This window comes from Biomphalaria glabrata, chromosome 11 (genome assembly GCF_947242115.1).
Source record: "Biomphalaria glabrata chromosome 11, xgBioGlab47.1, whole genome shotgun sequence".
Classification (NCBI taxonomy): domain Eukaryota; kingdom Metazoa; phylum Mollusca; class Gastropoda; family Planorbidae; genus Biomphalaria; species Biomphalaria glabrata.
In genome coordinates, this window is record NC_074721.1 from 23,469,053 (window position 1) to 23,494,558 (window position 25,506).

At 36.6% G+C, this 25,506-nt stretch overlaps 1 protein-coding gene across 3 annotated transcripts in view; it reads left to right on the forward strand.

Annotated features, from left to right (window-relative positions):
- LOC106066635 (uncharacterized) overlaps positions 1–25,506 on the forward strand; it is a 57,061-nt gene that overhangs the window by 3,345 nt on the left and 28,210 nt on the right. For 2 of the 3 annotated variants that reach the window (XM_056045804.1, XM_056045805.1), the window contains exons 3-6: positions 9,036–9,260; positions 16,909–17,056; positions 18,109–19,778; positions 20,983–21,258. In XM_056045804.1, the coding sequence (XP_055901779.1) occupies positions 9,036–9,260; positions 16,909–17,056; positions 18,109–19,778; positions 20,983–21,258 (2,319 nt within the window). Of the gene's footprint in view, positions 1–2,837; positions 2,944–9,035; positions 9,261–16,908; positions 17,057–18,108; positions 19,779–20,982; positions 21,259–25,506 lie in introns of all 3 variants that reach the window. The other variant, XM_056045806.1, reaches the window with a different exon arrangement.

Below are 25,506 nucleotides of genomic sequence, written 5' to 3' on the forward strand. Positions count from 1 at the left end.
AAAAAACATTTTTTTTCGACAAAATAACTAGAATTTGAGATGTAAAGTCTGAAACATAAGACAGTGTATTTTATAAGGATTAAATCTAGATCGATAAATTCCTAAAAGTATAGATCTATAATTAAGAATCCAAATAATTGTCAGAGTTAATATAAGGACATATTAAAAGTTTGTTTTTTTTTTGGGGGGGGGGGCAGGGAAGGGAATAATATTGTTACGAATCTCACTATCCAGGCTCTCTGCAAACTGCACCATACACCACCAACTTAAAGAACTTGACAAGTCAGGGCTCCAAAATAACGTAAAGGTTTAATGTCCATAAATAACAGCCAATACTGTACAATTGGCAGCACGTAGAACAGTACAAATAGCTCTGCGATAACAAATATCTCTCCGATAACACCGTTCCGCCGTATCAAGTCTTGCACTGGTCTCTCCGTCTCGTTCCGGGCTTGCACTGGGTTCAACAGTTCAGGACTGACTTCACACACTAGGCTCGTTGTGTCGGACTCGATCACAGACCAAGATCAAGACGCCAGCCGTCTCAACTGTACTTGATAGTACTCCGCACTGAACCGTCGTAATGCTCCGTACAGGACCACACCGTTGAACTGTGCTGTAGTCGACCGTGTTCTGAACTCCTGTCGTAAACCCGCTTTCTGAACCTTGCTGTATTGAGCCCCTTTTCTCGACCGTCTTGACTGCGACACCTCCGCTCTTATATAGGGTCCCTATTGGCCTTCTCGAACCGGACAGAACGCCCCTCGACGTTTCTAGGTGGTCAGATGACTATAACTCTCGTGACGCTCCTGAGCTCTGTTCACGGTCGGCGATCCTTCCCGAACTGTCCTGTTGACACTCGACTCGGCTGACAGTCGGAACTCGTCACGCTTGACCGCTCGTCTAGCGCTGGCCTGGGGCGATTTGCGTCGGCTGACTACACACACACCACTACCCCCATCTGTGCCACCACCAGGTTTATAACACTGCCCCCTCCTTAGATCTGTCCGTCCCGGGCAGATCCAGCCTCACCATAGTACGGGTGGAGTCGATTGATGTGGACGACCTTCCGCTGGGAGCTGTGGCTTCCTTGTATCCGGCAAACGTCATCTGTGATCCTTTTAACTACATGGTAAGGGCCTTCCCAATCTCTTTGATGCTTATAGGACCTTCCGTTTCTTCTCCGGGGGTTGTATAGCCAGACCAAGTCGTTCTTACGGAACCTCGAGGCATTGACCCTATCGTCGTTCCTTGTCTTCATTTGGTCACTGCTGCTGTTGATGTTTTTGAGGGCTAAATTATGAGCTTCCTTCATTCGGAAAATGGGGGCTACATTTTCATCTTTTCGCTGAGCATCTTGGCTTTTCTCGTCTGACCGCGGCTCGGGAGCTTGCACCTCAAGACGACGACAATCGGTGATCACCCCCGTTTCTTCAGCCTTTCTGCAGGGTCTGTATACTTTCTCAGATCTGTGTTGGTTCACTTCTTGTCGAAAAGACCTTTTTGCACAGTTTCGTTGTAGGTGACCAAACCCTCCACAGTTCCAGCATCGTTTTCTCACTCCACGTTGACCTTGTGGTATCTGGGTAGTTCTACATTTCTCTAGGGCCAGAGACACAAAACTTTTATTTTTTTAAATAAAAAGTTTATATTTAAGTCACTGTCCGATATGTGTGTGTTTTTGGGAGGGGCATTATAATGTGGGTCGACATTTGGGGGTCCAAAGAAGTGTGTTTGCATGGTCTCAACTTCAAATCGGTGGTCTTTCGATAAAAACAAAAAGATTCCAATCAAAGTAATCGGGCATCATCTTTACGACTTTTAGACTTTATGGCTTAAAAAAGTGCATGGTTTAACAAAACAACTGGAGGGGACTTATAATTCCGGTCGTTAGCTAAAACTGAAGAATGAAGAAAATGGGGATTTCCGATCAAACAAAGCAGAAATGGAGGATAAATTTTTTGAGTGGAACTTTCAACAATGCTTGGGTGAATCTTGCTTTTGTAGACAATGTAAAAAAACAATCTTTTTATGTCAGCCATGAAGCCTACATGGTCTGATGACGTATTTTTTAATGTACAAATGTATAAAAACAAAATGAAATGACGTTATCATCGACCAGCTCCAGTGATGGCTTGAGTGGCTCAAACCCTCTCTTCCAAAAGTCCTGGATAGAAACCCTGCTGTTTTGCGGGGTGCATACATGTCACCATACAGGTTGAACATTTATTTGTGGTTTCCAGGACCTGTACGGACGGAGATCTGCAAGTTTGGGGCAGTCAAAAAAAAATCTTGAGACACGATTTCCTCTTCTTCCATGCAGAGGGGGCACCGTGAGACAAAGTTAGGTGGGTGGTGTTAACAAGGAGTCTGCAAGTGTGTTTCCTTTCACACCAATGTGACTCCGGTACCCTCTGCATTAATACAGGGTGCCATAGCGTTGATTTATATCGTGTGAAACCATGTTGACAAATGTCCATCATCGAGTTGAGAGTCAATGCTGCAAACACTACCACATGGTCCAAAGATTTTAAATGAGTTAGAGCCAAGAAACTCAAGAAATGTACACCAAACCTACTAATCAGTACTGCAAGAGAACCATAGCATAAATACCCGAAAGATACCACAGAGGTCTACACGAATGGCTCTACAAAAGAAGTCCAAGACAAAACGACTTCGTGCTATGGTAGCCAGATTCTCCGGTGCAACTGAAGACGACGAACTGGTAGGCCCATGCGCAGGCGGCAGCAACTATTTTGTATAAATGGTAGGAATTGGAAACGCTCTAGAGCATATAAAGCAACGTACTGCATCGGCCAATGTGATCCTCTTTACAGACTCACTTTCCTGCCTTCAAACTCTCGAGAGCTCGGAGACGTGAACTGACAACCCCACAGGAAAAGGCAATGGCGTGTTAGTAGCACCTAGAAAAAAAAACATAAGGTACGTATGTTAATTCCATGGATTTCTTAAAATTGTGTAATCAAAGGAAACAAGAAGGCTGACAGTTGTCGAAGCTAAGAACGCTTTTAGACCTACCAGAGGAGCCACAAAAATACGAGAGTGAAAAAAATTAGCGTAAGTCGATGGATCAAGTCCAATTGCAGTGCGCGGGGTCCTGGGCGAATGTCATTGCGGGGCCCTTAGCCGCAAGGTTAGTCAATATATCGTATCACGCTAACCTCATCGTCGGCCTAAAAGCTTAGTTTTGTTACAAAACATACTGTACTGTACTGTGTAAAAGTATCTGCTCTTTGCGGACACAAAAACAAAAGTGCAGTTAAGGATGACCGGAAAATATCCCATCAAGTCCATAAGCTCGTTTTAAATATATTTGAGGTACTGGTCGTGCTCTTGCATCAGTTTCATGGTCGGGTTGAATTGGTCAAGCATCTCAACCAACCCTAAAAAAAATGACCGTTGTTTGGCGCATAAAGTGTCTCTGTTCTTCCACGAAATGAGCTGTTTTTGTTTTTAGAGGTCCCCGAAAAAGGACTAGACAACAATAGACGTTATTAATTTTGTCTGGTCTGTCTGTCGGTCCGTTCGTCCGTCTGTCCCAATTAGATCTCATAAACTAGAAAAGATATTGAAAATCCGACATTATATTTTAGACCATTCAAAGTTCTGATGCAACGGCTTCTTTGTTCTTTTCTAAAAACGAAAAATTTAATTTTTAAAATCAACTTTGCAAGCAGTTTTTTCATAAAATACATCATTTTTAAAACTATTCGCTATTAATAGTTACAAATACGGGAGGCTATTTAGTAAGGGAGATGACTGTTTACCATATTTTAAACAAATTTAAGCGAAAGCTTTTAGATTTTTTGTCCATTTTTTTTTTTACAATTGTATTGCTAACTTATTTAAGTTCTATCCTACTAACTACTAGATTTACAAAAAAAAATATTACTTTTATTTTAAAAAGAACAAATTTGTGGAGTATCTTATCTTTTCAAGGACCAGATCTGTTGCATTTGCAATGTACTTAGGGCCTATAATTTTACAAGATAATTTGTAAGTAAAAACTGAATTCAAAAGGTTCTTTAAAATTAGACATTTTGCGCGAGTCAAAACAGTTGAATATCCATAGAGCGTTTAACCATCGTTCTGTTGGCGTCTTATTCTGACCAAGAAAAGCCTACTACAAGAGATTTCACTTAACATGAAGATAATATTACGATAAATACGCGTAATAAAGATTTACTAGCATAACCAACCCATAACTAAAACTAAAACAAGAACACCTTAGTCTTAGTACCTTACTATTAGTATTCACTAAGAACAGAAACAGACTATAACTAAGTCACTAAGGCCACACTACAGAAAAAAATAAATCTACAGCAGCAGCTTAAAGCAGCAATATTAGATACAGCAGCAATAACACATGAGCATGTATTTCAGCAGCTATATTCAGCAGTAATAATAGCCTGCAAATAAATGCAAAACTATAAATACAAAATCATATATTCTATTAGATCTAGAACAAGAACAACATATTCATATCAGGCTAAGCTGGGTGCCGCCATTTTTAATACAGCATGTTGGGAACAACTGCCAACTAGAAAATAAAACTAAATTAAAATATATATAGCATATTTACACACAGTGTGACATAGATCTAGTGAAAGAAAATATAAAATATGTCTACACTTACAGGCCGTCCCAGGTACAGAAATATAGAAATGATTAAATAAGTATACGCCAGATAACTAAGATCATCAACTGTCACACAGACAGTGATATACTTTACTGACCGCTGGTCAACTGTACAGGATGTAGCATGGATTTAACTATTTATACTACCCGCACTAACCCATATAACAAAAAGCGGAAGTACAAATATTAATTCTGGCACTAGCCTATAAAAAATAGAATACATAAAAATAGCTCTTACCTATAAAAATACACATACAAAATAGCTCTGGGAGAGCAAGCTCACATATACTTATAAGTAAACCATACAAAAATTACTTTCTCCAACTATATTCTGCTTCTCCATTTCTTCTTAGATATGGCCCATATGGCCTACAATTGTCCCTTGCACCCTGGTGCTCATCAGAGTTTCATCTTCTCTGAAGCTTTCTCTCTATGATACTGTCCATCAAAAACATCATAAACATCGCTAGCAACTTTTCTGTCATAATGGTCAAATCTCCTATCTGAATAGTCGCAACTTCTACATTGTCTGGCTATATGTCCCTTTCTATGCTAATAATGTTTCTTCTTGCTTCACCACAAGAATTTCTTTGTCTCATTTTATATTCATGTCTTCTAGTCCAGCTCTCTCTCTCTCTCTCTCTCTCTTTGAGTCAGTTCGTATAGTCCATGTATATTGCCTAAAAGCAAATCATGACTCAATCCTGGTATTGCCAAACCTTTACAATATCCAGTACAAAATGGTGTTTCTAAGAAAACTCTACATGCTTGATCGCGCTTGATAATGCCATCTATCAACCTTACTTTTTCTCATACCCTAAGTAACAATCTGGTTTAACTGTATTGCTCCCAGAAACTTTGACAAACCTCATAGGTTTCCCATTTATAAAACATAGTGTTTTCTCACTCTGTTAGTTTCATCCTCAACAAAATGTATTTCTTCTACACCCATGCAATAGTTCATCTCTTCTACTTCTTCACTTTCACTACTTTCTCTACTGTCCTTATCATTGGTGAAATAAACTCTACTTTTGTTATTTCTGTTTCTGTTCTCTTTAAACTCAACTTTCCTACTCTGCTTCCTGTAACTGTCCCTATTTTCTGATCTACTGTAATTCACTTGTTTACAATGTGCAGCAATATGTCCTCTACCTTGACAATTAAAACAGATTATCTCTCTATAGTTAGTATTGTCTCTATTTCTATCATTTCTGCTTTCATGTCTCTCTTTATTCTTATTTTCTTTACTATATCCTACAAAATCAATGTGTTTCTTGTCTTTATTTGAAAATGAATTATTAGGATAAGCACTGCTGTAGGTTCTCATAATAGTAACTATGTCCTCTAAAGTTTTTGGTTTTCTCTCTTTTATAAATGACTGTAACTGAGATTCACATTTTTTTGTAAATTTATCTATCAAAATAAAGTTTTAAAGTCCCTCCTAGCTTTGATCTATTTGCTCAAATGACATCCATTTACTAAAATAATCTTTTTCAAAATTTACTGTAATTTGAGGATCTATCTGACTATTAGGAAAATTTTCAAAATATTTTTTCCTAAATGTACTGGCATTATGACCATAGGCATTAAAATGTTCTTTCTTTAATATATCATAACTGTTTAGAATGGTGCGGTCATGGCTCTGACAAATAGTTAATTTGAGACCATTCATTTTCTCTTATGTTACAACTTTTCATTTTGATCTCAAAACACTTTAAATAATCTGAAATACTGTCTTTATCTTCCTGAAAGGGTTGTAATTTCTTTCTCAGCCAATGATTAGTACTGTGCTAATATTATATGATATTACGTCATTGTTTGTTGTTTATGTTTTGTGCGAAAGCAAAGGATGGAACGGAAATAAAAAGATAGTTATATATGTCTACCTTGATAAAGACAATTGCGTTATTATCATTATTAATTAGTAACGTCTACAGTAATTTATTATTAATCTGTGACAACAGAACAAGTACTGCCGGTATCTCTTTTTTCATTCATGCTATTACCATTACTTGTACTATTACTATTGTTTGTGTTTTCATTCTGAATATTATCACTTGTGTTAGTGTCATTACTAGTCTTATTAGTATTTGTGTTTTGTTTTTTCAATTCAGCATCTACCCTCAATTTCTCTAAATCATACTGTAATGTTCTATCTGCTTGTTTATTCAATAATTCTAAGTCTCTTCTTTTTTCATTCTCCCTTAGCTCTGATTCTAGTTTAGCCTTTGCCAACTCCAATTTATCTCTACGTTCCCTCTGTAGAGATATCATTTGTTGTATATAGCTAATTAATTCCTTTCCTTTCAAATCTAACTATTTAGCTTCAGCAATAATTTGCTGTAGCCATTATGTTTCTATTATAATCGTACACAACAACACTATTTCTATATATGACAACGGCACTTAGATCAACTGGTAAAAAGTATTATACTTCCCAATACCTCTCGCTATAATGTCAACAAACAACTGTATTGTGACAACTTACTTATATACTCAATAAACTCACATTATGATATCAAAGTATTTATCAATATATATATATATATATATATATATATATACTATAAAGTAGAATGTGAGGCGTATGTATGTATGTATGTATGTATGTATGTATGTATGTATGTATGTATGTATGTATGTATGTATGTATGTATGTATGTGACGAATAGAAATAAAAACCGCTTGACCAATCTTGATAAAACTTGGCAGAAAGGTTCCTTGGGTACTAACTTAAATCTTAAAGCTGTCCAACATGCACAGTATCAATGCAACAGTAAAAAGGTCCCAACATCGATGGGCGGGACATATAGTCCGCATGCCAGACAATCGCCTTCCCAAGCGACTTCTGTACGGGGAGTTGTGTGTAGGAAAGCGCTCCCAAGAAGGCCAATACAAGTGCTACAAAGACACTTTCAAGAGCTCCTTCAAGGAATGCGATATCGACATTCACGGCTGGGAAGCACTAGCTCTCGATCGCTTCTCATGGCGTGAAGCTATGAGTCTTGGAGATTTGAAGCAAGAAGAGTTGCCAGGGCGAAAGAGCGCCGAACCAACAAAATACTGAGAGAAGAAGCAGGCCTACCTGCAACTAACCTAACCCACCCATGCGACATATGCGGCCGGCTTTTTAAAGCGAGGATTGGACTTTACAACCATCTTCGTGTCCATAGGAAATGAGAAATGTGCTCATCTTCGACCACGAAGGAGGAGCTATATATATATATATATATATATATATATATATATATATATATATATATATATATATATATATATATATATATATATATATATATATATATATATATATATATATATATACATATATATATATTGTTACGAATCTCACTATCCAGGCTCTCTGCAAACTGCACAATACACCACCAACTTAAAGAACTTGACAACTCAGGGCTCCAAAGTAACGTAACACTTTAATAGTTGGTAAATAACAGCCAATACTGTACAATTGGCAACACGTACACTGTACAAATATCTCTCCAATAACACCGTTCCGACGTATCAACTCTTGCACTGGCCTCTCCGTCTCGTTCCGGGCTTGCACTGGGTTCAACAGTTCCGGACTGACTTCACACACTAGGGTCGTTGTGTCGGACTCGATCGCAGACCAAGATCAAGACGCCTTTCGTCTCAACTGTACTTGATAGTACTCCGCACTGAACCGTCGTAATGCTCCGTACAGAACCACACCGCTGAACTGTGCTGTAGTCGACCGTGTTTTGAACTCTTGTCGTGAACCTCCTTTCTGAACCGTCTTGACTGCGTCGCCTCCGCTCTTATATAGGGTCCCTACTGGCCTTCTCGAACCGGACAGAACGCCGCTCGACGTTTCTAGGTGGTCAGATGACTACAACTCTCGTGACGCTCCTGAGCTCTTGTTCACGACGGCGATCTTTCCCGAACTGTCCTGTTGACACTCGACTCGGCTGACCGTCGTAGCTCGTCACGGTTGACCGCTCGTCTAGCGCTGGCCTGGGGCGATTTGCGTCGGCTGACTACACACACACCACTACCCCCATCTGTGCCACCACCATGTTTATAACAATATGGATCGACATATTATATTTATAAATGGATAAAACATCAAAATGTTCTGTCACGTGATATCCATTTTTGATTCGAATTAAGTGGTAAGTTGTATAGAAAAATGGGGAAGCAAGGGCTTTAAGGGGTGTTCGTTTACAATTGCTGAATCAGTCCCTTTTCATTACCATTTCCGGCAATAACAACCTTACGTAGTAAAAGTATCATTTTTAGGGGTTTTTTTTCATCTTAAGTGCGAGAGATAGTAGTGATTTAGAGGAGAGAGGAGAGAACAATTGCATATCAATTAATTTATCAATTTTGTCTACCAGGAGCAGGTGGTTTTCAATGTACCAAGAACCATAACAGGAGAAAGTGACATCAATATTCATTATAGTCTCCGACATGATGGCACCCCTCTTGACTGGATTGGAATATTCCATAGCAGCAATACGGTGACTGGCCAACCCTTGATATTTTACTGGGCTCCTATCAAACCATCCGATCCTGCAGATCCGAACTCAAGAACTATAATTATTCCAGCAAGCCATATTCAAGTAATAATTTTATTTTTATCGCGTTTTGTCAAAGAATTACTAAGAAGTACCAAAGGTTATTTGTTGTTTCATTGTCACAGACTATTGAATCACTCATGCCTACTTTTATTGGCTCTAACACCGTTGAATGAATCAAGTAATATATAAGAATATTTTTTTACAATTCTTCACATTAGTGCAAATTCTTCATGGGTTCAACATAGAAATCGGAAAATGGACACTAAACTCTAAAATAGCTCTAACGATTTTCCTAGAAATTTGATAGCTAGTGTCTAACAGCAATACTCTGATTTGACCATTATTGCTTTTCAAAATACAATTATCTTAGAATGACTGGCGAATCCGGGGGGCGGTAGGGGCGATGAGGCGGGGGCGAACGAATTTTAGTATAGAATTCACACAATTTGTATATGAATTTATTACTTATGTTATAATATATACGAATTATTTATATTTCAAACTATTTTTACATTATTTCGCCCCCCCCCCCTCTCTAGTATGTTGGCCGATATTGTGGAGTCGGGAGGGGGCGATGGCATCAATTCCGCCCCCCCCCCATAAACTTTCGAGTGGAGGGGGCCAGTCTTTGTAGAAATCACAGCTTCCTAGCAGAATCAAATATCTATATGATTAAAACTTGTTATTGGTATTTTAATCGATCTTTATATTATGTCATTCCCCTGTTGGGGGGGGGGAATACCTCCCTCTACTGCCTTTCCCACCTATACCCTTTGAGTTGGGGGGGCGGTCCTACTTTAATATAGAAATCGTAGTTTGTGAACAAAATTAGTTGAATTAATATATAAATTTTATATGATGTCGCTCCCCTTCTGGTATTTTTGGCCAATTCGGCGGGGTATGGGGGGGGGGCGATTGCATGTAATGCCCTCCCCACTCTAGCCCTCTGAGTTGGGGCGGCGGTCCTATTTTTATGGAGAAATCATAGTATATGAACAAAATTAGTCGAATATCTATATAATATAAACTACGTATTGATATTTGAACCCACTGTATATTATGTCGCACCACACTCTAATCTCAAATTATGATTAATAAAATGAAAAAGGGTTGTGCTAGGTGGAAGGGGTGATACATGCAATCACCTTCTCCCCATTGGACAAACCAATATTTTTTCTTTTTGTATTATAGTTAAGAAATTACAACATGGAAAAAATCTGTCACTAATATAATTTATATATGCTATAAATTAAATTCTTATATCGAGTCGCCCCACCCCTATTCTTTAATGCCAACTTCAATCATTAGCAGAAATTATAAAAAGGAGCGAGGATTAATAATTTTCACTCTACCGCCCCTCCCCTTTCCAGACAGATTTTATGTAATTTCACATGAATTTATCATAATTATTGTAAGAAAGACTTTGCTTTGGAAAAGTTCAAATTGAAACGAAATTTTTCAGTATAAGAGTCACGATTGAGATGAGTTCTAAACCCAGATAATCTTTTCCTAGTCGCCTTTTTCCAACCTTTACTCAATCTGATATTTTTCTAGTTAAATAAATTTGGGACTATAACTCACAATTTATGCTTGAAATTTATTGAATTTTATTTATCGAATTGTTTTTTTCTGCGGCGATCCTCAAAGCCTTAATCTAAATATGTGGGTATCTTATCTTTTCAAGGAACAAATCGGTTTTATTTGCAATGTATTAAGGGCGTATAAATTCATATTAGAATATTTTTCAACATTATTCAAAAGGTTCTTTATAATAAGATGAATAATGAGCTTTAGGTCAGGAGAATGCGTTTCTGTAGTGAAGAATGCAAGAAAACGATTTTGGCCTCACTGGGGAAGCTTACAGCGCTCCTCAGAGCCCCAAGCTTGCAAGAGAAAGGCCTCCACGTGACTTTTTTTTTCGCCAAAGGTTGAGAAACACTGCTTTATTTTCTTCTCATATATATATAATCTGTACGCACGTTTATGCATAGGGTTAGGGTTTACTGGGCGTTAGGGTTAGGGTTTGGAAAAAAATCGTCCCCCTCCAAAGTTTAGGATCCGCTAGTGCTTAGATAAATTTGATCTGTTGATTTATATCTAGAACACACGTTAGTGAAAATTCAACAAACGGCAGTAGCATTTCCCGCATATATTCACTAAAGAGTTAAACAAACAGACGTTCAGAAACATTTTGCGCACCGTCTTATGTCTATTCTAGTCTAGACTACTGTCTTTGTATGTTCCTAAGTATGGATCTATATTTATAACATATCTCTAATTTGCAAAGTTTCTAAATAATGTTTTTGAAGCATTTGAAGAAAGTTTGCTGAACTTATTGTCATCAGCCAGAGAAATTAGAACGAAGGTTAACTTCTCAATAGCAATATATTTGTGTCCGACAGCTGTTGAAAAAAGCCAATATTTAAACCTCAGTACTGAGGCTCTTATGTAATAAATCCAATGTAAAAGAAGCACTTCATCAATAATAAGACTCTTCTATTTAATCTGTAATAAAGATTTGAACTAGAGCTCCCTTGAAAGCTGCGTCAACCTATCACCTAAGAACAGCACGGATCAATGTAGGCTACTGTGTCCATCTACCAGCGTACAAGTAGATCTATATCGACTAGACTAGATCAAGTTTTGAGATCTACATCTAAATCAATAGTCTATTCTCAGTGATTACAAGTTTAGATATAAAATTAGAGGCAGCAATGTTATTTATTTAGAATAGGGTATTCTTATGCTATGAAACATCTATATTCATCAATCCATCTTCCACTGCTAGATCTACATCCTAGTAATTTCTGCTTTTTAGCTGGTGTATTTTCGTGTCTTAGGCAGTAGCCTATGTGGCCATTGGTAAATAGGCCAACTTAATCCAGCAATTAGATTCAGACTAGATCAAGACTAGATCTATAAAGAATAGCTCTAGAATTCTATATCTAGACTCTGGATCTATGCTTGCTCTAGAACTCTCTAGAATCACTCGCCAAGTGTGAGAGAACAAACACACAATTAAACATAGCACTCTATCCAGAAGAAATGAAGAAACTAATAGTGAATAAAATAAATGAGAAATGGACACGCTCTCGTCCGAATCACAAGAAAGATGAAGCCTATTAAAAGCTATCCCGACAAAATCAACGTCTAATCTTTTGACTCAGAACCAGACACAACAGAATGAGACAACATATGTTCCGGAAGCTCAAAATTGGAACCAGTGAAATCTGCCAATATGAAGTGTCACCAGAGAATGCTGACAATGTCCTTCAAAACTGCATCCTTTACCAAGAGCCCAAACAAGACACTGGACCCAAAACACCCCAACAGAGAGAAAACTATATGGAGAGCTCCTTGATTTTGAAACCACTGCGCAGTTCATCTCATTTATTGGTCTAGTGACTCTAGTCATCTGAACACTCCAACATAAAAATGAGAACGAGGAAGAAGAAGAAGTAGAATCTAGATCAGAATCTATAGATATAGAATTTAGATCTATAGATCTAGATCTAGACGAGATCTAGAACTCTCTAGATGAGTAGATTTAAAATCTAGATCTAGAATCTTATGGCTGAGATTGGGCTCAGTCAGAGGCCCAGAAAATCACCTTGTGAAATCCGTGTGGGGCCAGTAAGGGGACTTGTTGGGGGGAATTAATGAAAGCCCAAATGGGGTCCTTAAGGGAAAAGCCTGGGCGCAATCAGGGGGGGGGGGCTGATAAAGCCCTGATGGAACCCTGATGAGGCCAGTATGGGTAAACATTGAGGGGCCTGAAAAGGATTAACACATGGGCCCCATTTGTGGGATGAACGTTGGCCCAAACGGGCGCCCTTAGGGCGGAGTCTGGGCAATTTAAAAAAATAACTCATTGAAGCATTTGAAGGTTTTACTATCTTTTCTAAATCATTTAGGTTCTAATAACTGAAATAAATATATGATTTAGCTCAAAATTAAAAATAAAAGAAAAAGTATTATAAATCAATTTTATTACTAAGATATATTTATGCTCGGAAACAAAATTAACGTCCAATTTGACAACGGTTATTTCTCCCTCTGCCCATGCTCGGATCAAGTTGAAACTTTGAAAATGTCCTAAGTTCCGGATAGACTTGTAACTAACAATTGACTAAGAAGACCTTCATTTTTTATAAGTACGTGAACAGCACGTCGGCTTAGTGCACTGAGCATACTATAATAAAAAAATAAATAAATGAACATATTTCCAATCACACAAAATTATTCTTGTTAGTCTAGATCAGTGGTCTTCAACCTTTTTGGTCTACCGGCCCCTTTTAAAAAATCCGCCAGCGCCTCTAAGTAAAACACTTATGAAGAAGCGTGAGAAGGGAACTTTGAACAAAATGTCATTTACTTATTAATTTGTAAGCTGTCAATAACACTTATTCCGCATGGGAGACGACCGCATGCCTAAGGCGATCTTCTTTGGCTAGCTTAGAGAAGGACGGAGTTACAGAGGTGCCCCCGTAATCGTTTTGAAGATCCAATCAGTCGCCATTTCGCCCTCACTGGCATAGAGGAAAGTACAGTTGGAAAGCTCTCACAAAAGCTGCTGGACAAACATGTGAGACTCAAAGAAAAGCCATTATTGAAGACAGGCGCAAAAGACGGAAAGAAAACGGCTTTGTCTGCCAGAAATTTCGGGAAAATATGAAGGTCGCAACTGAGTTTGCGTAGTTATGTAAAGCACTGTACTCAGCCTTAATCTTCAGAATCGAAGGCATTGCCATTATTATCATTATACAAAAATTATGTCAAATATGTGGGAAGCGTGGTCGAGAGGGCGCTTGAACGTGGCTTGGCTTGGCTACCTAACCCTAGAAGGGGGCTCGAGGTTCGACACCCGACTCGGGCAGAGTTATGTTTACTGAGCGCCTAAAGGCAGCACGGAATATCAACTCCTAGATACCCCCTCCCCCCCACTGGTCCACAAATAAGATTGGACCAAAAGCGCTCTGAGCATGAAAGTAGCGCTATATAAAAGCTATAATATATAAATAATTTGCAGTGATTATAAAAAAAAAATTAATCTCATTGTCATGATTTTCTTTCAAATCCTAAGAAATCCCTTTTAAAATTATTAATTATTAGGGCTAACTGTTTTTAATGTAATTTTAAATTTAGTTTTATTTTTCATATAAAACATTATTATTGCTGAATTCATTACAAAATGAAAATAAGCTAATGGGAACCATGTGCCTCCTGCCATCTTACAAATGAGAAATTTCAAGCTTTAAATTAGCCAAAGCAAGGTGAAAGTCTCCTCTAGTGGCTACATCCATATTTCTTTGCTTATTCATTAAGTTTGTTACCCACTATAATTCCGTTTTCGACCACAGTTTTGGAATTTTACTGAAACATTGAAGTGCAGCCAAATGTCTGCCATGGCTGCTATGGTAACATTCTTTTTTTCTAAAGAAATAATTTTATTTTGTAAATCTATTTCTTCCTGCAACTCAATTAGCCATTTAAATATTTTTTTTATTTCTTTACATCCTAGAAGCGAATCGTCATTTCTTTATAGAGCGTTGTTAGATGAATTGCATAGACATCGATGTCCTTAGGCAGTAATTTTTTTGTCAACAAACAAGTTATGTGAGATTGTAAAACTCTTTAAAATAGATTTAATATCTCTATAAAAGAGAAAATGATATAATAAATGATTTCTGCAGTCGGAGGCTGGTTTCATTTATTTGTGTAAAACAAATTTTCTTTTTAGCCTGCTTTAAGTCATCGCCAACCATTGAATCCTCCTGTTTCTCAAAAAAAAATAAAAAATTCCAAAATGGTATTTAAGAGCTTAACAAAACGAGCAATAACAAACGCCTTTCGAAATCCAGCGAACTTCAGTTTACAAGAGTTTAACATGTTGCTCATCATTTGTTTCACAAGATGCTCTTATTTAGGCATGGGTTTGTATTTTATTTAAAATTGTTATAATAAGATTCAAATAGAAATGAAATTTCGGGCTAAAATTGTAACAAGATTTTGAATGTGTATCATAACTCACAAGGTGAATAGTGGATAGATCTGTTCTTTATTCTGTATTACTTATGAAGCCATTGTAGCGTCCAACCACTGATGGTTCCTTATATGTCGTCATAAGCTACATAACTAGACAATTTTTGAAATAATATTTCATCGCTAACAGAAAAAAAGTCTTTTTTCTGCCACAGATATGTTTTGAATTTTTTTTAATTTAGTTTTAATCAATTTTCAAACAATATAATAAGACTTACAAATAAAAGCTATGCATTTTCCTAAAAGGCCACTGAAACATATCCTGCTTTGCTGTTTTTTATTTGTTTTAATATTGTTTGAATAGTAGATTTTTATTATTGTTCATAAATATTCTCAAATTATTTTTGGATATTGCTATATGTTCGTGAAGCCGATTTGGTTTCATAACCTCATCTGAAAATGCAATCATTCAAAGTAAAACATTGGAATACTTTTTATCTAGTGGCAACTCACTAAAACTACAGTAAATTCTCTTTTACATATCAGCGATTTTTCGTATTAACACTTTGTTAATGTTTTTGTTTTAAACAAATAGTTAAATTATTCTATTTGAATGTTAGCTTAAAAGTTTATTTTTTAAATTAACATTTACATATCAATATATTAGCATATGTAGACATAACTATAATCAGAAGGCGTATTACCTAAACTGTTTTTCAAATCATAAACGTTTAGGCGCGCAAGATCTAAGGACAATAGATACGAAACAGATAGAAAAACAGATTAAGAATTTTAAAATAGAAAATGGGATTTCCGAACACAATTTCTAACGTTGTTTCTGTTCATAAATTATAAGCAAGCTAACTATAATTGGTCTATTTAGTTTGCCAGCTTTAATTTTTTAGGAAATTTTGTTGTTTTTTTTCAGTTTACCTTTAGTTCTTTTTTCCCCCTTTATGTCAGCGCCCCCTTACCGCCCCTATTGTGCCTATCGCACCCCTACCGCCTCTATGGCTCCAAGAGTCCCCCAATTTCAGGAAAACGCCCCACTGTGGCGCTAGCCCCCCCCCCTTTTTCCTTTGAAGACCTTTGGTTTAGATCTATTAAAAAGTAAAAAAATACATAGCTTACATTGAGTGAAATGGTATAAAAATATTCTGAACCAATCCTATAATTAATGTTTAATGCTTATTACATATATAGCATGCTCAGTGCGCTATGGTCCCATCACTTTAGTGGACCATACTATGTCATCGTTTTTGGCCACTGTACTATTCAAGTGCATCTGAGAATTGAAGTGGGAAAAAGTGCAAAAGATTCCACCCAGACAGACTGACAGACATAGAGACGGAGTAGTCAATATAAGCTTTGTTATAAAAATTAGTTACATGATTGTTTTAAAATTATTGATGGAATACCTGTCAATATAAGCTTTGTTGTTTTTTTTATGTATTTTTTATATTTACTTGGTATTTAATCTGTTTTATTCGAGGTTAATTTACGGAAAAGACTATTAACTGTTTTCCAATAAACCGAGAAACTAAATGATTTGACTAGTGCCTATGTCACCAAAATTACAAAATTACAAATCGCAAGTTTACCACTGTGTTGGTCAAAATAAATCTGTGAATTATGGAGTTTCCATGTATAATTCGTTGAATCTAGATCTATTTTATCATGTTTAGCAAACTATTTGTTTTTGTTTCAGTCTTTAAAGTCTGGAGTCTATACATTTGTTTACATGAGCCAAGAGAAGAACGTGCTTGGCGTTAGTTCCGAGTTCACTGTTCAACAAGACTCACTACATACTGCTGAGGCAAGAGAATGTTCACCTATGACATCCGATTCTTGGGCAGGTAATTCTCCAAACCTTTTATATGGAAAGCCCACATTTTTCAAAAAGCGGGTCCTACATATTCACCTCTCCCACCCCCATGATCCCGTAGAAAAAAGTTTTATATAAATGACCTTCAAACATTTTTAGAATACGGTGATATTGCAGTGAAAGGATTACGGGCACGACATGGCCTAAATTGTGCCGATGTGCCAAAAACTCAAACTCTTTGTAACCTTGTTAAAATATATGTTTATATTATAGCTCTCATTTTTTTTTTTTTTTTTGGTTTTATGCTTGAAAAAAAAAAGCTTTATTTAGAATATGGAATATGGTTTAATCTTTAAAAATTGAAGAAAAAATCCTACAAAAAAAGGGTTCAGCTAAATTTTCCGAATGTGCGAAGTGTTCCGTTAAAGAAAAAGTTAGGGAAAAACAGTGGGCTAATTATAAGTCATTTTGGCTTGGACTCTAATTCTAGTAGCCTACAGCTTATGTTGAAATATTGGATAGGCTCTAGATTGCTTTTTGGTTGTTGTCTTTTTGCCCCGTCTCATCCCCTACCATCCCTAAAAGCAATCCTGAAGCTATTTCGTATTTACGGACGAAAATGTCTGAATGTTTTTATATACACTTTTATCTACACTGTTGAGTAACGCATTACTGCTTACAAAACGGAAGAAAGTATATTTGGTGCTTTAAAATCTTTACAATTATACTTGCAGCCATTTGAGAAATTCCAACAAATAAATACAAATGGTCATTACTAGGCTCGCGTTAAGATCGTTGTTGTCCGCGCTTAGATTGCGAATCTGTGAAACCATTTCTTGTTGTGCACTTCCAAGGCAAGAGAAACTAGAGTACATCAATGTCATGCAAATCTGTTGACGGTCCTCAAGATTTTGTGATAGATCATCAATGAGTGGCATGTCCCGTATATTTAAATAGATAGAGATGTATTTTTTTTTATATAGGCCTATATTGAAATTGTATAGAGCTGTTTTCTTATTCTGGTTTATACCTTTGTTACTAAAGGCATTATCAAACTAACACTTTTTTTCACTCTTTTATTAGATTCCCTTGTGATTATGTCATCTGACGAAGAATGGGAACTTGCCAGCGCAAGTTTGCCAACTCATGAACATTCTCTCTTAGATCTGTCGGATATTGTGGTATTGTCTACATCACCTTCAAAAGAAGCAGTGAAAAGAAATGCACAGCCAATGAACAATAATATTTTACTACTTGAAAGATTAACTGAAAATGGGATAAGTTCACAGTCTGACTTCAAGGCCGCTACTTGTGTTCAGGAACATGCAATAAATGAATCTATCATTGAACATAACGACATTTCAGAGACAAATCTAGATCCCGATCAGTGTGGAAAAGATTGTACAGATTTAAGAAAAGTCAAAAGGAAAAGAAATAAACCCAACAAAAAATGTATGTCACTTAGTGAAGAGCTAACTAATAAACATCAAGCGGCGCACAGTGAAGTGGTCGATACAAAGGTCACAAAGAAATTAAAGAAAAAGAAGAAAAAATGCGGTAAGTTTCAGCTGAAAACTTTAAACAATGAACTTGATGTTTCCATTAAACTATGTGATAGTAGCGAGTCGCCAACATTAAATAGCCCTTCACCGAAAACATCTAAAAATGAGTTACACACTACTCAGGTCAGAGTGGATGAATGCAAAAGCTTCATTGAAAATTCACCCCATGCTACTATAAGTAATAATCAGAAAACTGAATCAATAAAAGAGAATACAGGAAAAACAAAAGCAGTTAGAAGTATAAAGACAAGAGAAACTAAAGTATCATCAGCTCAAACAATAGAACAACAGAATAACGTTACTGACACTTTTCAAGTACCAAAAGACAAAAATGCTAGAAAGATTTTACATGCAAAACGTAGGAGCACTTTGATACAAACGGCACTGAAGACATGTCACGTGGAAAACATAAACCAACAATCAGGATTCTCTGACAAATTGTATACAACGCTACCAAAAGGAATCTCTCCTGTTGTTAGTGAGATTTACAAATCGGAATTTTGTGATCCAATGGTAAAAACTGAAGCAGTTTCTATTCTAAATGAAAATAACAAAATACTGAAAGCGAAGGAAAGTAAAACTGAGCTGGAACCAAATAACATCGAATGTGCTGGCCAACAATCCGAAGTATTATATATGCACAGTTCATCCCCTAAGTTAATAACTTCTGTTTGCAAAGATGAATCTTGTTGGTCAAACACAGAAATTAAAGCGATTGCTCGTGTGCCAAGAGATAATAGAAAAATACTAAAAGCTAAATCTAAGAAAAATCTGAGTCAGATGGTATTGGAGCCATACAAGGTCGAATGTGTGAATCAAAGTTCAGCAAGTGATGAAGTCAAATCTTGTGAACCAAAAAGACTATTGGAAGCTATGCCTCTTTTCCCAAAAGAAAAGATTGAACCTACGGCAACAGACGTCAAATCTACTTCTGTAACTTACGCACACAAAATTCCGAAACTCACTCCAGTGGGTGTTAAGGTGAATCATGTTTTTTTCCCTACATTGCCTCATGAAACGGATGTTCACAAAAACTCAAATCATCTATCCCAACCAACACTGCAATTGAATCATTCTGAGTTGAGAAGTGTTACAGAAGTCAAGTCTAATCAGAACGTTGAACTAACGAGTTTACAAAAAAACTTTGCTACACTCAACGCATCTCTAAATCTACAGACAAAGGTTACAGAGGTATTTATCTCATTATATATATATATATATATATATATATATATACATATATATATACATTTATATATACAGAGAGAGAGAGAGAGAGAGAGAAAGATGATAAGAAATGATATTATACAGGGCCGGTCCTACAGATTGAGTGGCCCTATGCGAAACGGATTTCGCGGGGTCCAGTTTGGGTAGGGATAAGGATAATAAGTGAAAATTAAGATATTGTATTAGAAAATAAATTCGATATTTTACTAAGAACAAAATCACAGTCAACTTAACTTTACGCGCCATCTACAGTAGATAGTAGTTTTCCAACAAAAAGCCGATAAACATTCAGATCTGCCTTTTACATATAGTAGCAAATTATCGTTGTTGTTTTTTAAAAGAGGTCGAGATAGATTTAGATCTATATTTGTATGCCTATGACTATTAAAATAAATTAAGTATTTAAACTTCTTGTTTTGGTTAAAATTCACATTTGTATTAAATGAAACATGACAATGCCCTTTAGTTTTTAACTTAATAAGAAGTTAAAATGGTTTAATTTTAATCATTTTAATTTTAACACCTAGAATTCGCACGGGGGGCCTATGAAAGTGCGGGGCGCACTGCAGCCGCATAGGTTGCAGTGGCCTAAGACCGGCCCTGATATTATATGATATGATATGATATGCATATATATATATATATCTTATTTCCATGAGGAACTCTTACACTTTGTGCATTACATATAACAAGACATTAGAACTAAAACTAACGAACAGTTTCACTTCAACTACACATGTGAAATATTTCTGCTAGATAGTTGGACTGTAGTTAATGATTTGATTGCTAGGGGTACAAAGGAGTTTTGTTGTCTGTTTTTTGTGATCGGTGTCTTGTATCTTCTCTGTGACAGTCAAATGTAAAAAATCTTTAAAAACTTTATTTTTATCACAATCATCATTTTATCAATAGCTTCAATTCCGAAGATTAAAGTTGGGTGCACTGTTTAAACATGGCCACGCAAACTCAGTTTCGACCTGCATGTTTTCTCACATCTGATGCAGACAAAGCTTACGTCCAGCTACTTACCCTTATGCCAATGGTTGCAAAATTGCCCCTGATTTGAAAAATTTTTTGTAGTTAATGTATGTTTCTGATTAGTCTCAATATCTTTTTTTATACTAGTTTAGAATGTTTCTTTTGTGTTCTATTCGACTTCATTCCATAGATACTTCTTCAAACTACTAAAAAAAGCCTCGACTCTGAAATTGCATATCTTGAAGACACATCAGATCTTGGATTCCCTTTACTACCTACTAGAGCTAACAAAAGCGCAATGAGCAGGAAAGGAAGGGAGACAACTGCAGATAACATTTTAGAGAGCGCTGAAAGCAAGACGAGTTGTCCTAACTCAATGTCAGATAGTACCTATACTTCCACAACATCACAACCATACCAATCTGTGTTTCAATCTCTGTATAAGATAAAGAGAAAACTAATTCAGGTAATATCAAATCTATTCCCCACTTCTAAAACAATACATAAATGTATTTACTGTATCTCTTAATAATAAATGGCAGTGATGCTCAAAATACGGCCCGACGACCAGATCCGGCCCGCGGCGTGATTTCATCCGGCCCGCCGAAGCATCGGTACAAATTGTTCTAATATAAAAAGATTTTTAAAATGTATCTTTACCTACGTTAGGGCCCTGAATTTTTCTCTGATGGATTGGTACCATTATATATTTATGAAATAGGAGAGCCGAAGAAACTACAAGTGAACTCTGAATTTAGAATCTACCAAGAAAAATGAATGTATCTTTTAATTTTTTGTGGAACATTGTAATAAGCCAAAATGTTTGATTTGTAAAGAAAGTGCGACTATTTAAGAAAAAATAATAACATATAAACGGCAGTTTAAATTGAATATAACGGCATTCTTGGTTTGAGCCGCGAATAAAAAACAACCCCTAGAGATTGGAGGATGTATGAGAATATTGACCAAAAAGAGACAAGTAAACGAGTCCTTTGTTAGCTCACTACAACGTTGCTCAACTTTAATCTCAGAAATGAAGCCAGTTTCAAACGCTTAAAAAAAAAAGGTAAAGATAAACTTCCACTAGCCCATGAATTAATGTAAGGACTAGATCCACACGTTTCTAATTTTAAAAAATTCAGGCCAATTTCATTTCGTTTTGTACATTTTTGGTCATGTGGCCAGCGACACGAGTGTCGGAAATTAAAATGGCCCGCATGTCGAATTAGGTTGTGCATCACTGATATATGGTATTATTAATATCATCATAATAATAATAATTTATTTTACAGAGCACTGTTAACAAACAAAATGTATGCTGAAGGCGCTGTTAAAAACATGAGCACGAGAGCTAAAATGACAAGCTGATCTAAAAAAGTTTTAAACAGATAGGTCTTAATGTGTTAAATGTATAACAAAAGTTCACAACAGATATAAATGTTAATGGACCTCATTCACCAATCGTAAACAAACATTTAGCCCCGTGATTCTCTATCTCTTCTAAGAATTCACTTTGTATGTAAACGTCACGCATATTTTTTATCGACGTTTTACGCACCGACTTTCGTCCAGTAGCTTGACAGCCACGTCAACATTATTCTAAACTAGACCCCTAAAAAAAATTTAATAATCAGATATTTTTTGTAAGTACTCCCGCCAGAATTGCACAGTCTACAGCAGCACTTGGAAAACTCAAAACAATCTCAAAACAATCTGGACAGACAAAAGTGGTCACGGCCACATTCACATATCCATGCGAATCTTGGACGCTGAATGCACTTCTCAATAAGAGTATCCTAGCAATAGAGCTAAGATACTATAGAAAGATCCTAGGTGTCATTTACTGTCACATTATTTATAGCTATTGTGAATGTATTAGTTGGGAAACACAAAGTACATGGTATATTCATGCTCATGATGTTTCACGTGAGAGACAAGATTCCACAGTTGAATTGTGGGGTGTTAATCACATGGTCAAGTAGTAGACCATACAGATTTTGAAGGATACAGATGTGTATTGTATTAAAATGAAATTCCACAAGTACATATCTAGCAATACTTTCAACTTAATACAATACAATTAATTTTCGATATAAAATTATTCCGGATTTCAACTTATGACTTATTTTACAAAATATCGATAATAGGTTGTTCAGGGTTTTAAAAGGAGAAAGTCATTTACTACAAACGATTGTTGAAAATTGCTCTTTAGAATTTTCTTACTGAAAAATCACAAAAGACGTTTTATCAGAAAATAATTTCCGGATTTTGTTTTGAAAAAGAAATGGACTTATATTACCACTTAAATTTTTTTGACCAATCATCTCTAAAATTTATTTGACAAAGAAAGATTATTTTGATCTTCCAATGGAAATTCCACTAAGGCCAAATGACTGTTTGAAATTGCTCTTCTATTATATTGTAACGATTCTCACTATCCATTCAAAGAACTTGACAGGTCTCCAACTTTAATGTCCAATTAATCACAGCCAATACTGTACAATGTGCAGCACGTAACACTGACTGTACAAATGTTCTGCCGTGGATACCTGAGCCGCCGTAATCAACTGTAGCAAGAACTTTACTGGCTTCTCTGGACCTATTTGAACTCTGTCCTAACGTACTGAACGTAGATCGAAAAGTTGTGACTGACTCGAATGGTACCTTCGCTCTTAGAGTCCCTAACGGCCTTCTAGAACCGGACGGAATATCGCTCGACTCTTCTGGGTGGTCACCTGACAATATCTGACGTGGCTGGCCTGAGAAGTACTCACAACACAAATGCTTTCCCGAACTGGTTGACCGCTCCTCTAGCGCTGGCCTGGGGCGATTCTTGTCGGCTGACGACAGACACACTATTACCCCTATCCGCACCAACTCGAAACTTATAACAATATAGAACAATTAACTTTCTTGCTAACACATGGCAAAAATCGGTTGTTTCGGATATTTTATGAAAAACATTTTAACTCTATGTAATTGTTTAAAAACGCATTTCTAGCTTACACTTCATTTAATTTTCTGGCTAAAACGTGCGAAAGCGGGTGTTTGAGTGTATGGGATGGAGTTATGGTCTAAAAGAGGTCTATTAAATAATGAGCAGCCGAGGAAAAGTCAGAGATTGTATGTAAGACTAACTCTTTTGTGGGCTGGAGGTAGATAAGAGGAGGGGGGGGAGCAGATAAGTAAAATTTATAGGCCCTACTAGAATTCACGGGCTAAAAGACATTTTTAGCCTAACTAGGCCGTGTGACTTAGTGAAAACTTTTTTTCCCTCTGAAGTCATTTGAAATGATATTTAGCGGCGACGTAAGGGGAAAAGCCGCTATTAGGTTTGTGCAAAATGTCCGTCTGTCTCACTGAGATCTCGAAAACTAGAAGAGAAATGAAAAATATTATTTCACCATGCACCAATGTCTATGAACCCTCGAAATATTGCTTGTATTGATGAAGGTCTTTTTTAGTCTAACTAGGCCGTGTGACGTAGTGGATTTTGTTTTTCTTTGATGTCATATGGAATTAATTCTTTAAATGAAATGCTAAATAAACTCACTCGGTGCACCAGTGTCTATGAACACTCGATAACTGGCTCGTATTGATGACGGCTGTCGTGAATTTGCTTATTTGATTGTCGCCCCTAGTGTTTGTTTACATTTGTTAGACATTCGTTAGACTGTGTACTGACCTTATTTTGTGTTGTGATCTTTACTATGTGTGTAGTTGTTTGTCATTCAGTGAAATAAAGCTTTGAATGTAACATGGTTTAGTTATTTTTAAAGTACGACAATTTATTACACTGAATCTATCTAAACCGGAAAGGTTTCATGTTGAACCTACCGCAACTCAAGCATCAGAAAAGTGGCTGCACTGGTACGAAACCTTTAAAACGTTTTGTCTGTAATTACTATAGAAAATGTAGATAACAAGAAGCTATTAATAAACTACATTTCACCATCGGTGTACCAGATGATAAGTGCATTCAGTCACTAAATAACATCTATGTTCAGCCTAAGAATGAAGAATTCGCAAGGCACAAGTTAGCCACGTGTAGACAGGAACAGGGTCTTAAAGTATTGACGCCTTTCTTCAAAAACTCCGCAGGGGAAGACATCCTCTTAGTGAAATCCCGCACGTGAAGCCACATGTCATCTGTGTGGCAAGAAGGGACATTTTCAAAGATCTTGCAAATCAAGAAAATCTACAGCCTTTGCCCTCGTTACGTTGCACTCTTTAGGACTAGGAAAATCAAACTCCTTGATTATTCTCAATGGGTTGCCACTTAAAGCCCTGATAGACACTGGAAGTTGTGAGAGTTATGTATCAGCACGAGTTGCCAGGAGTCACAAATGGCCGACAAAACCCTCCGTGGACAGAATATTTATGGCTTCTACTCAGTTGTCTCGAGTTACTGAATGCCATATCTTTCCTACCATTCAACTCAAAGATGAAACATATGAAAATATTAAACTGTCACTTTTAGATGGATTGTGTTCATATGTGTAATTCTAGGCTTAGATTTCATAAGCCTACACGAGAATCTACAGATTCCCTTTAGTGGAAAGAGACCACCTCTGTGTTTAAGCACTCTTAGACCAGCTAAAGTAGAGGCGCCTAGTCTTTTTAATAACTTATCTCCAAAGTGCACTCCAGTGGCAACTAAGTCGCGCAGACACTCACTACAGGACAATAAGTTTATTAATGCTGAGATTCAGAG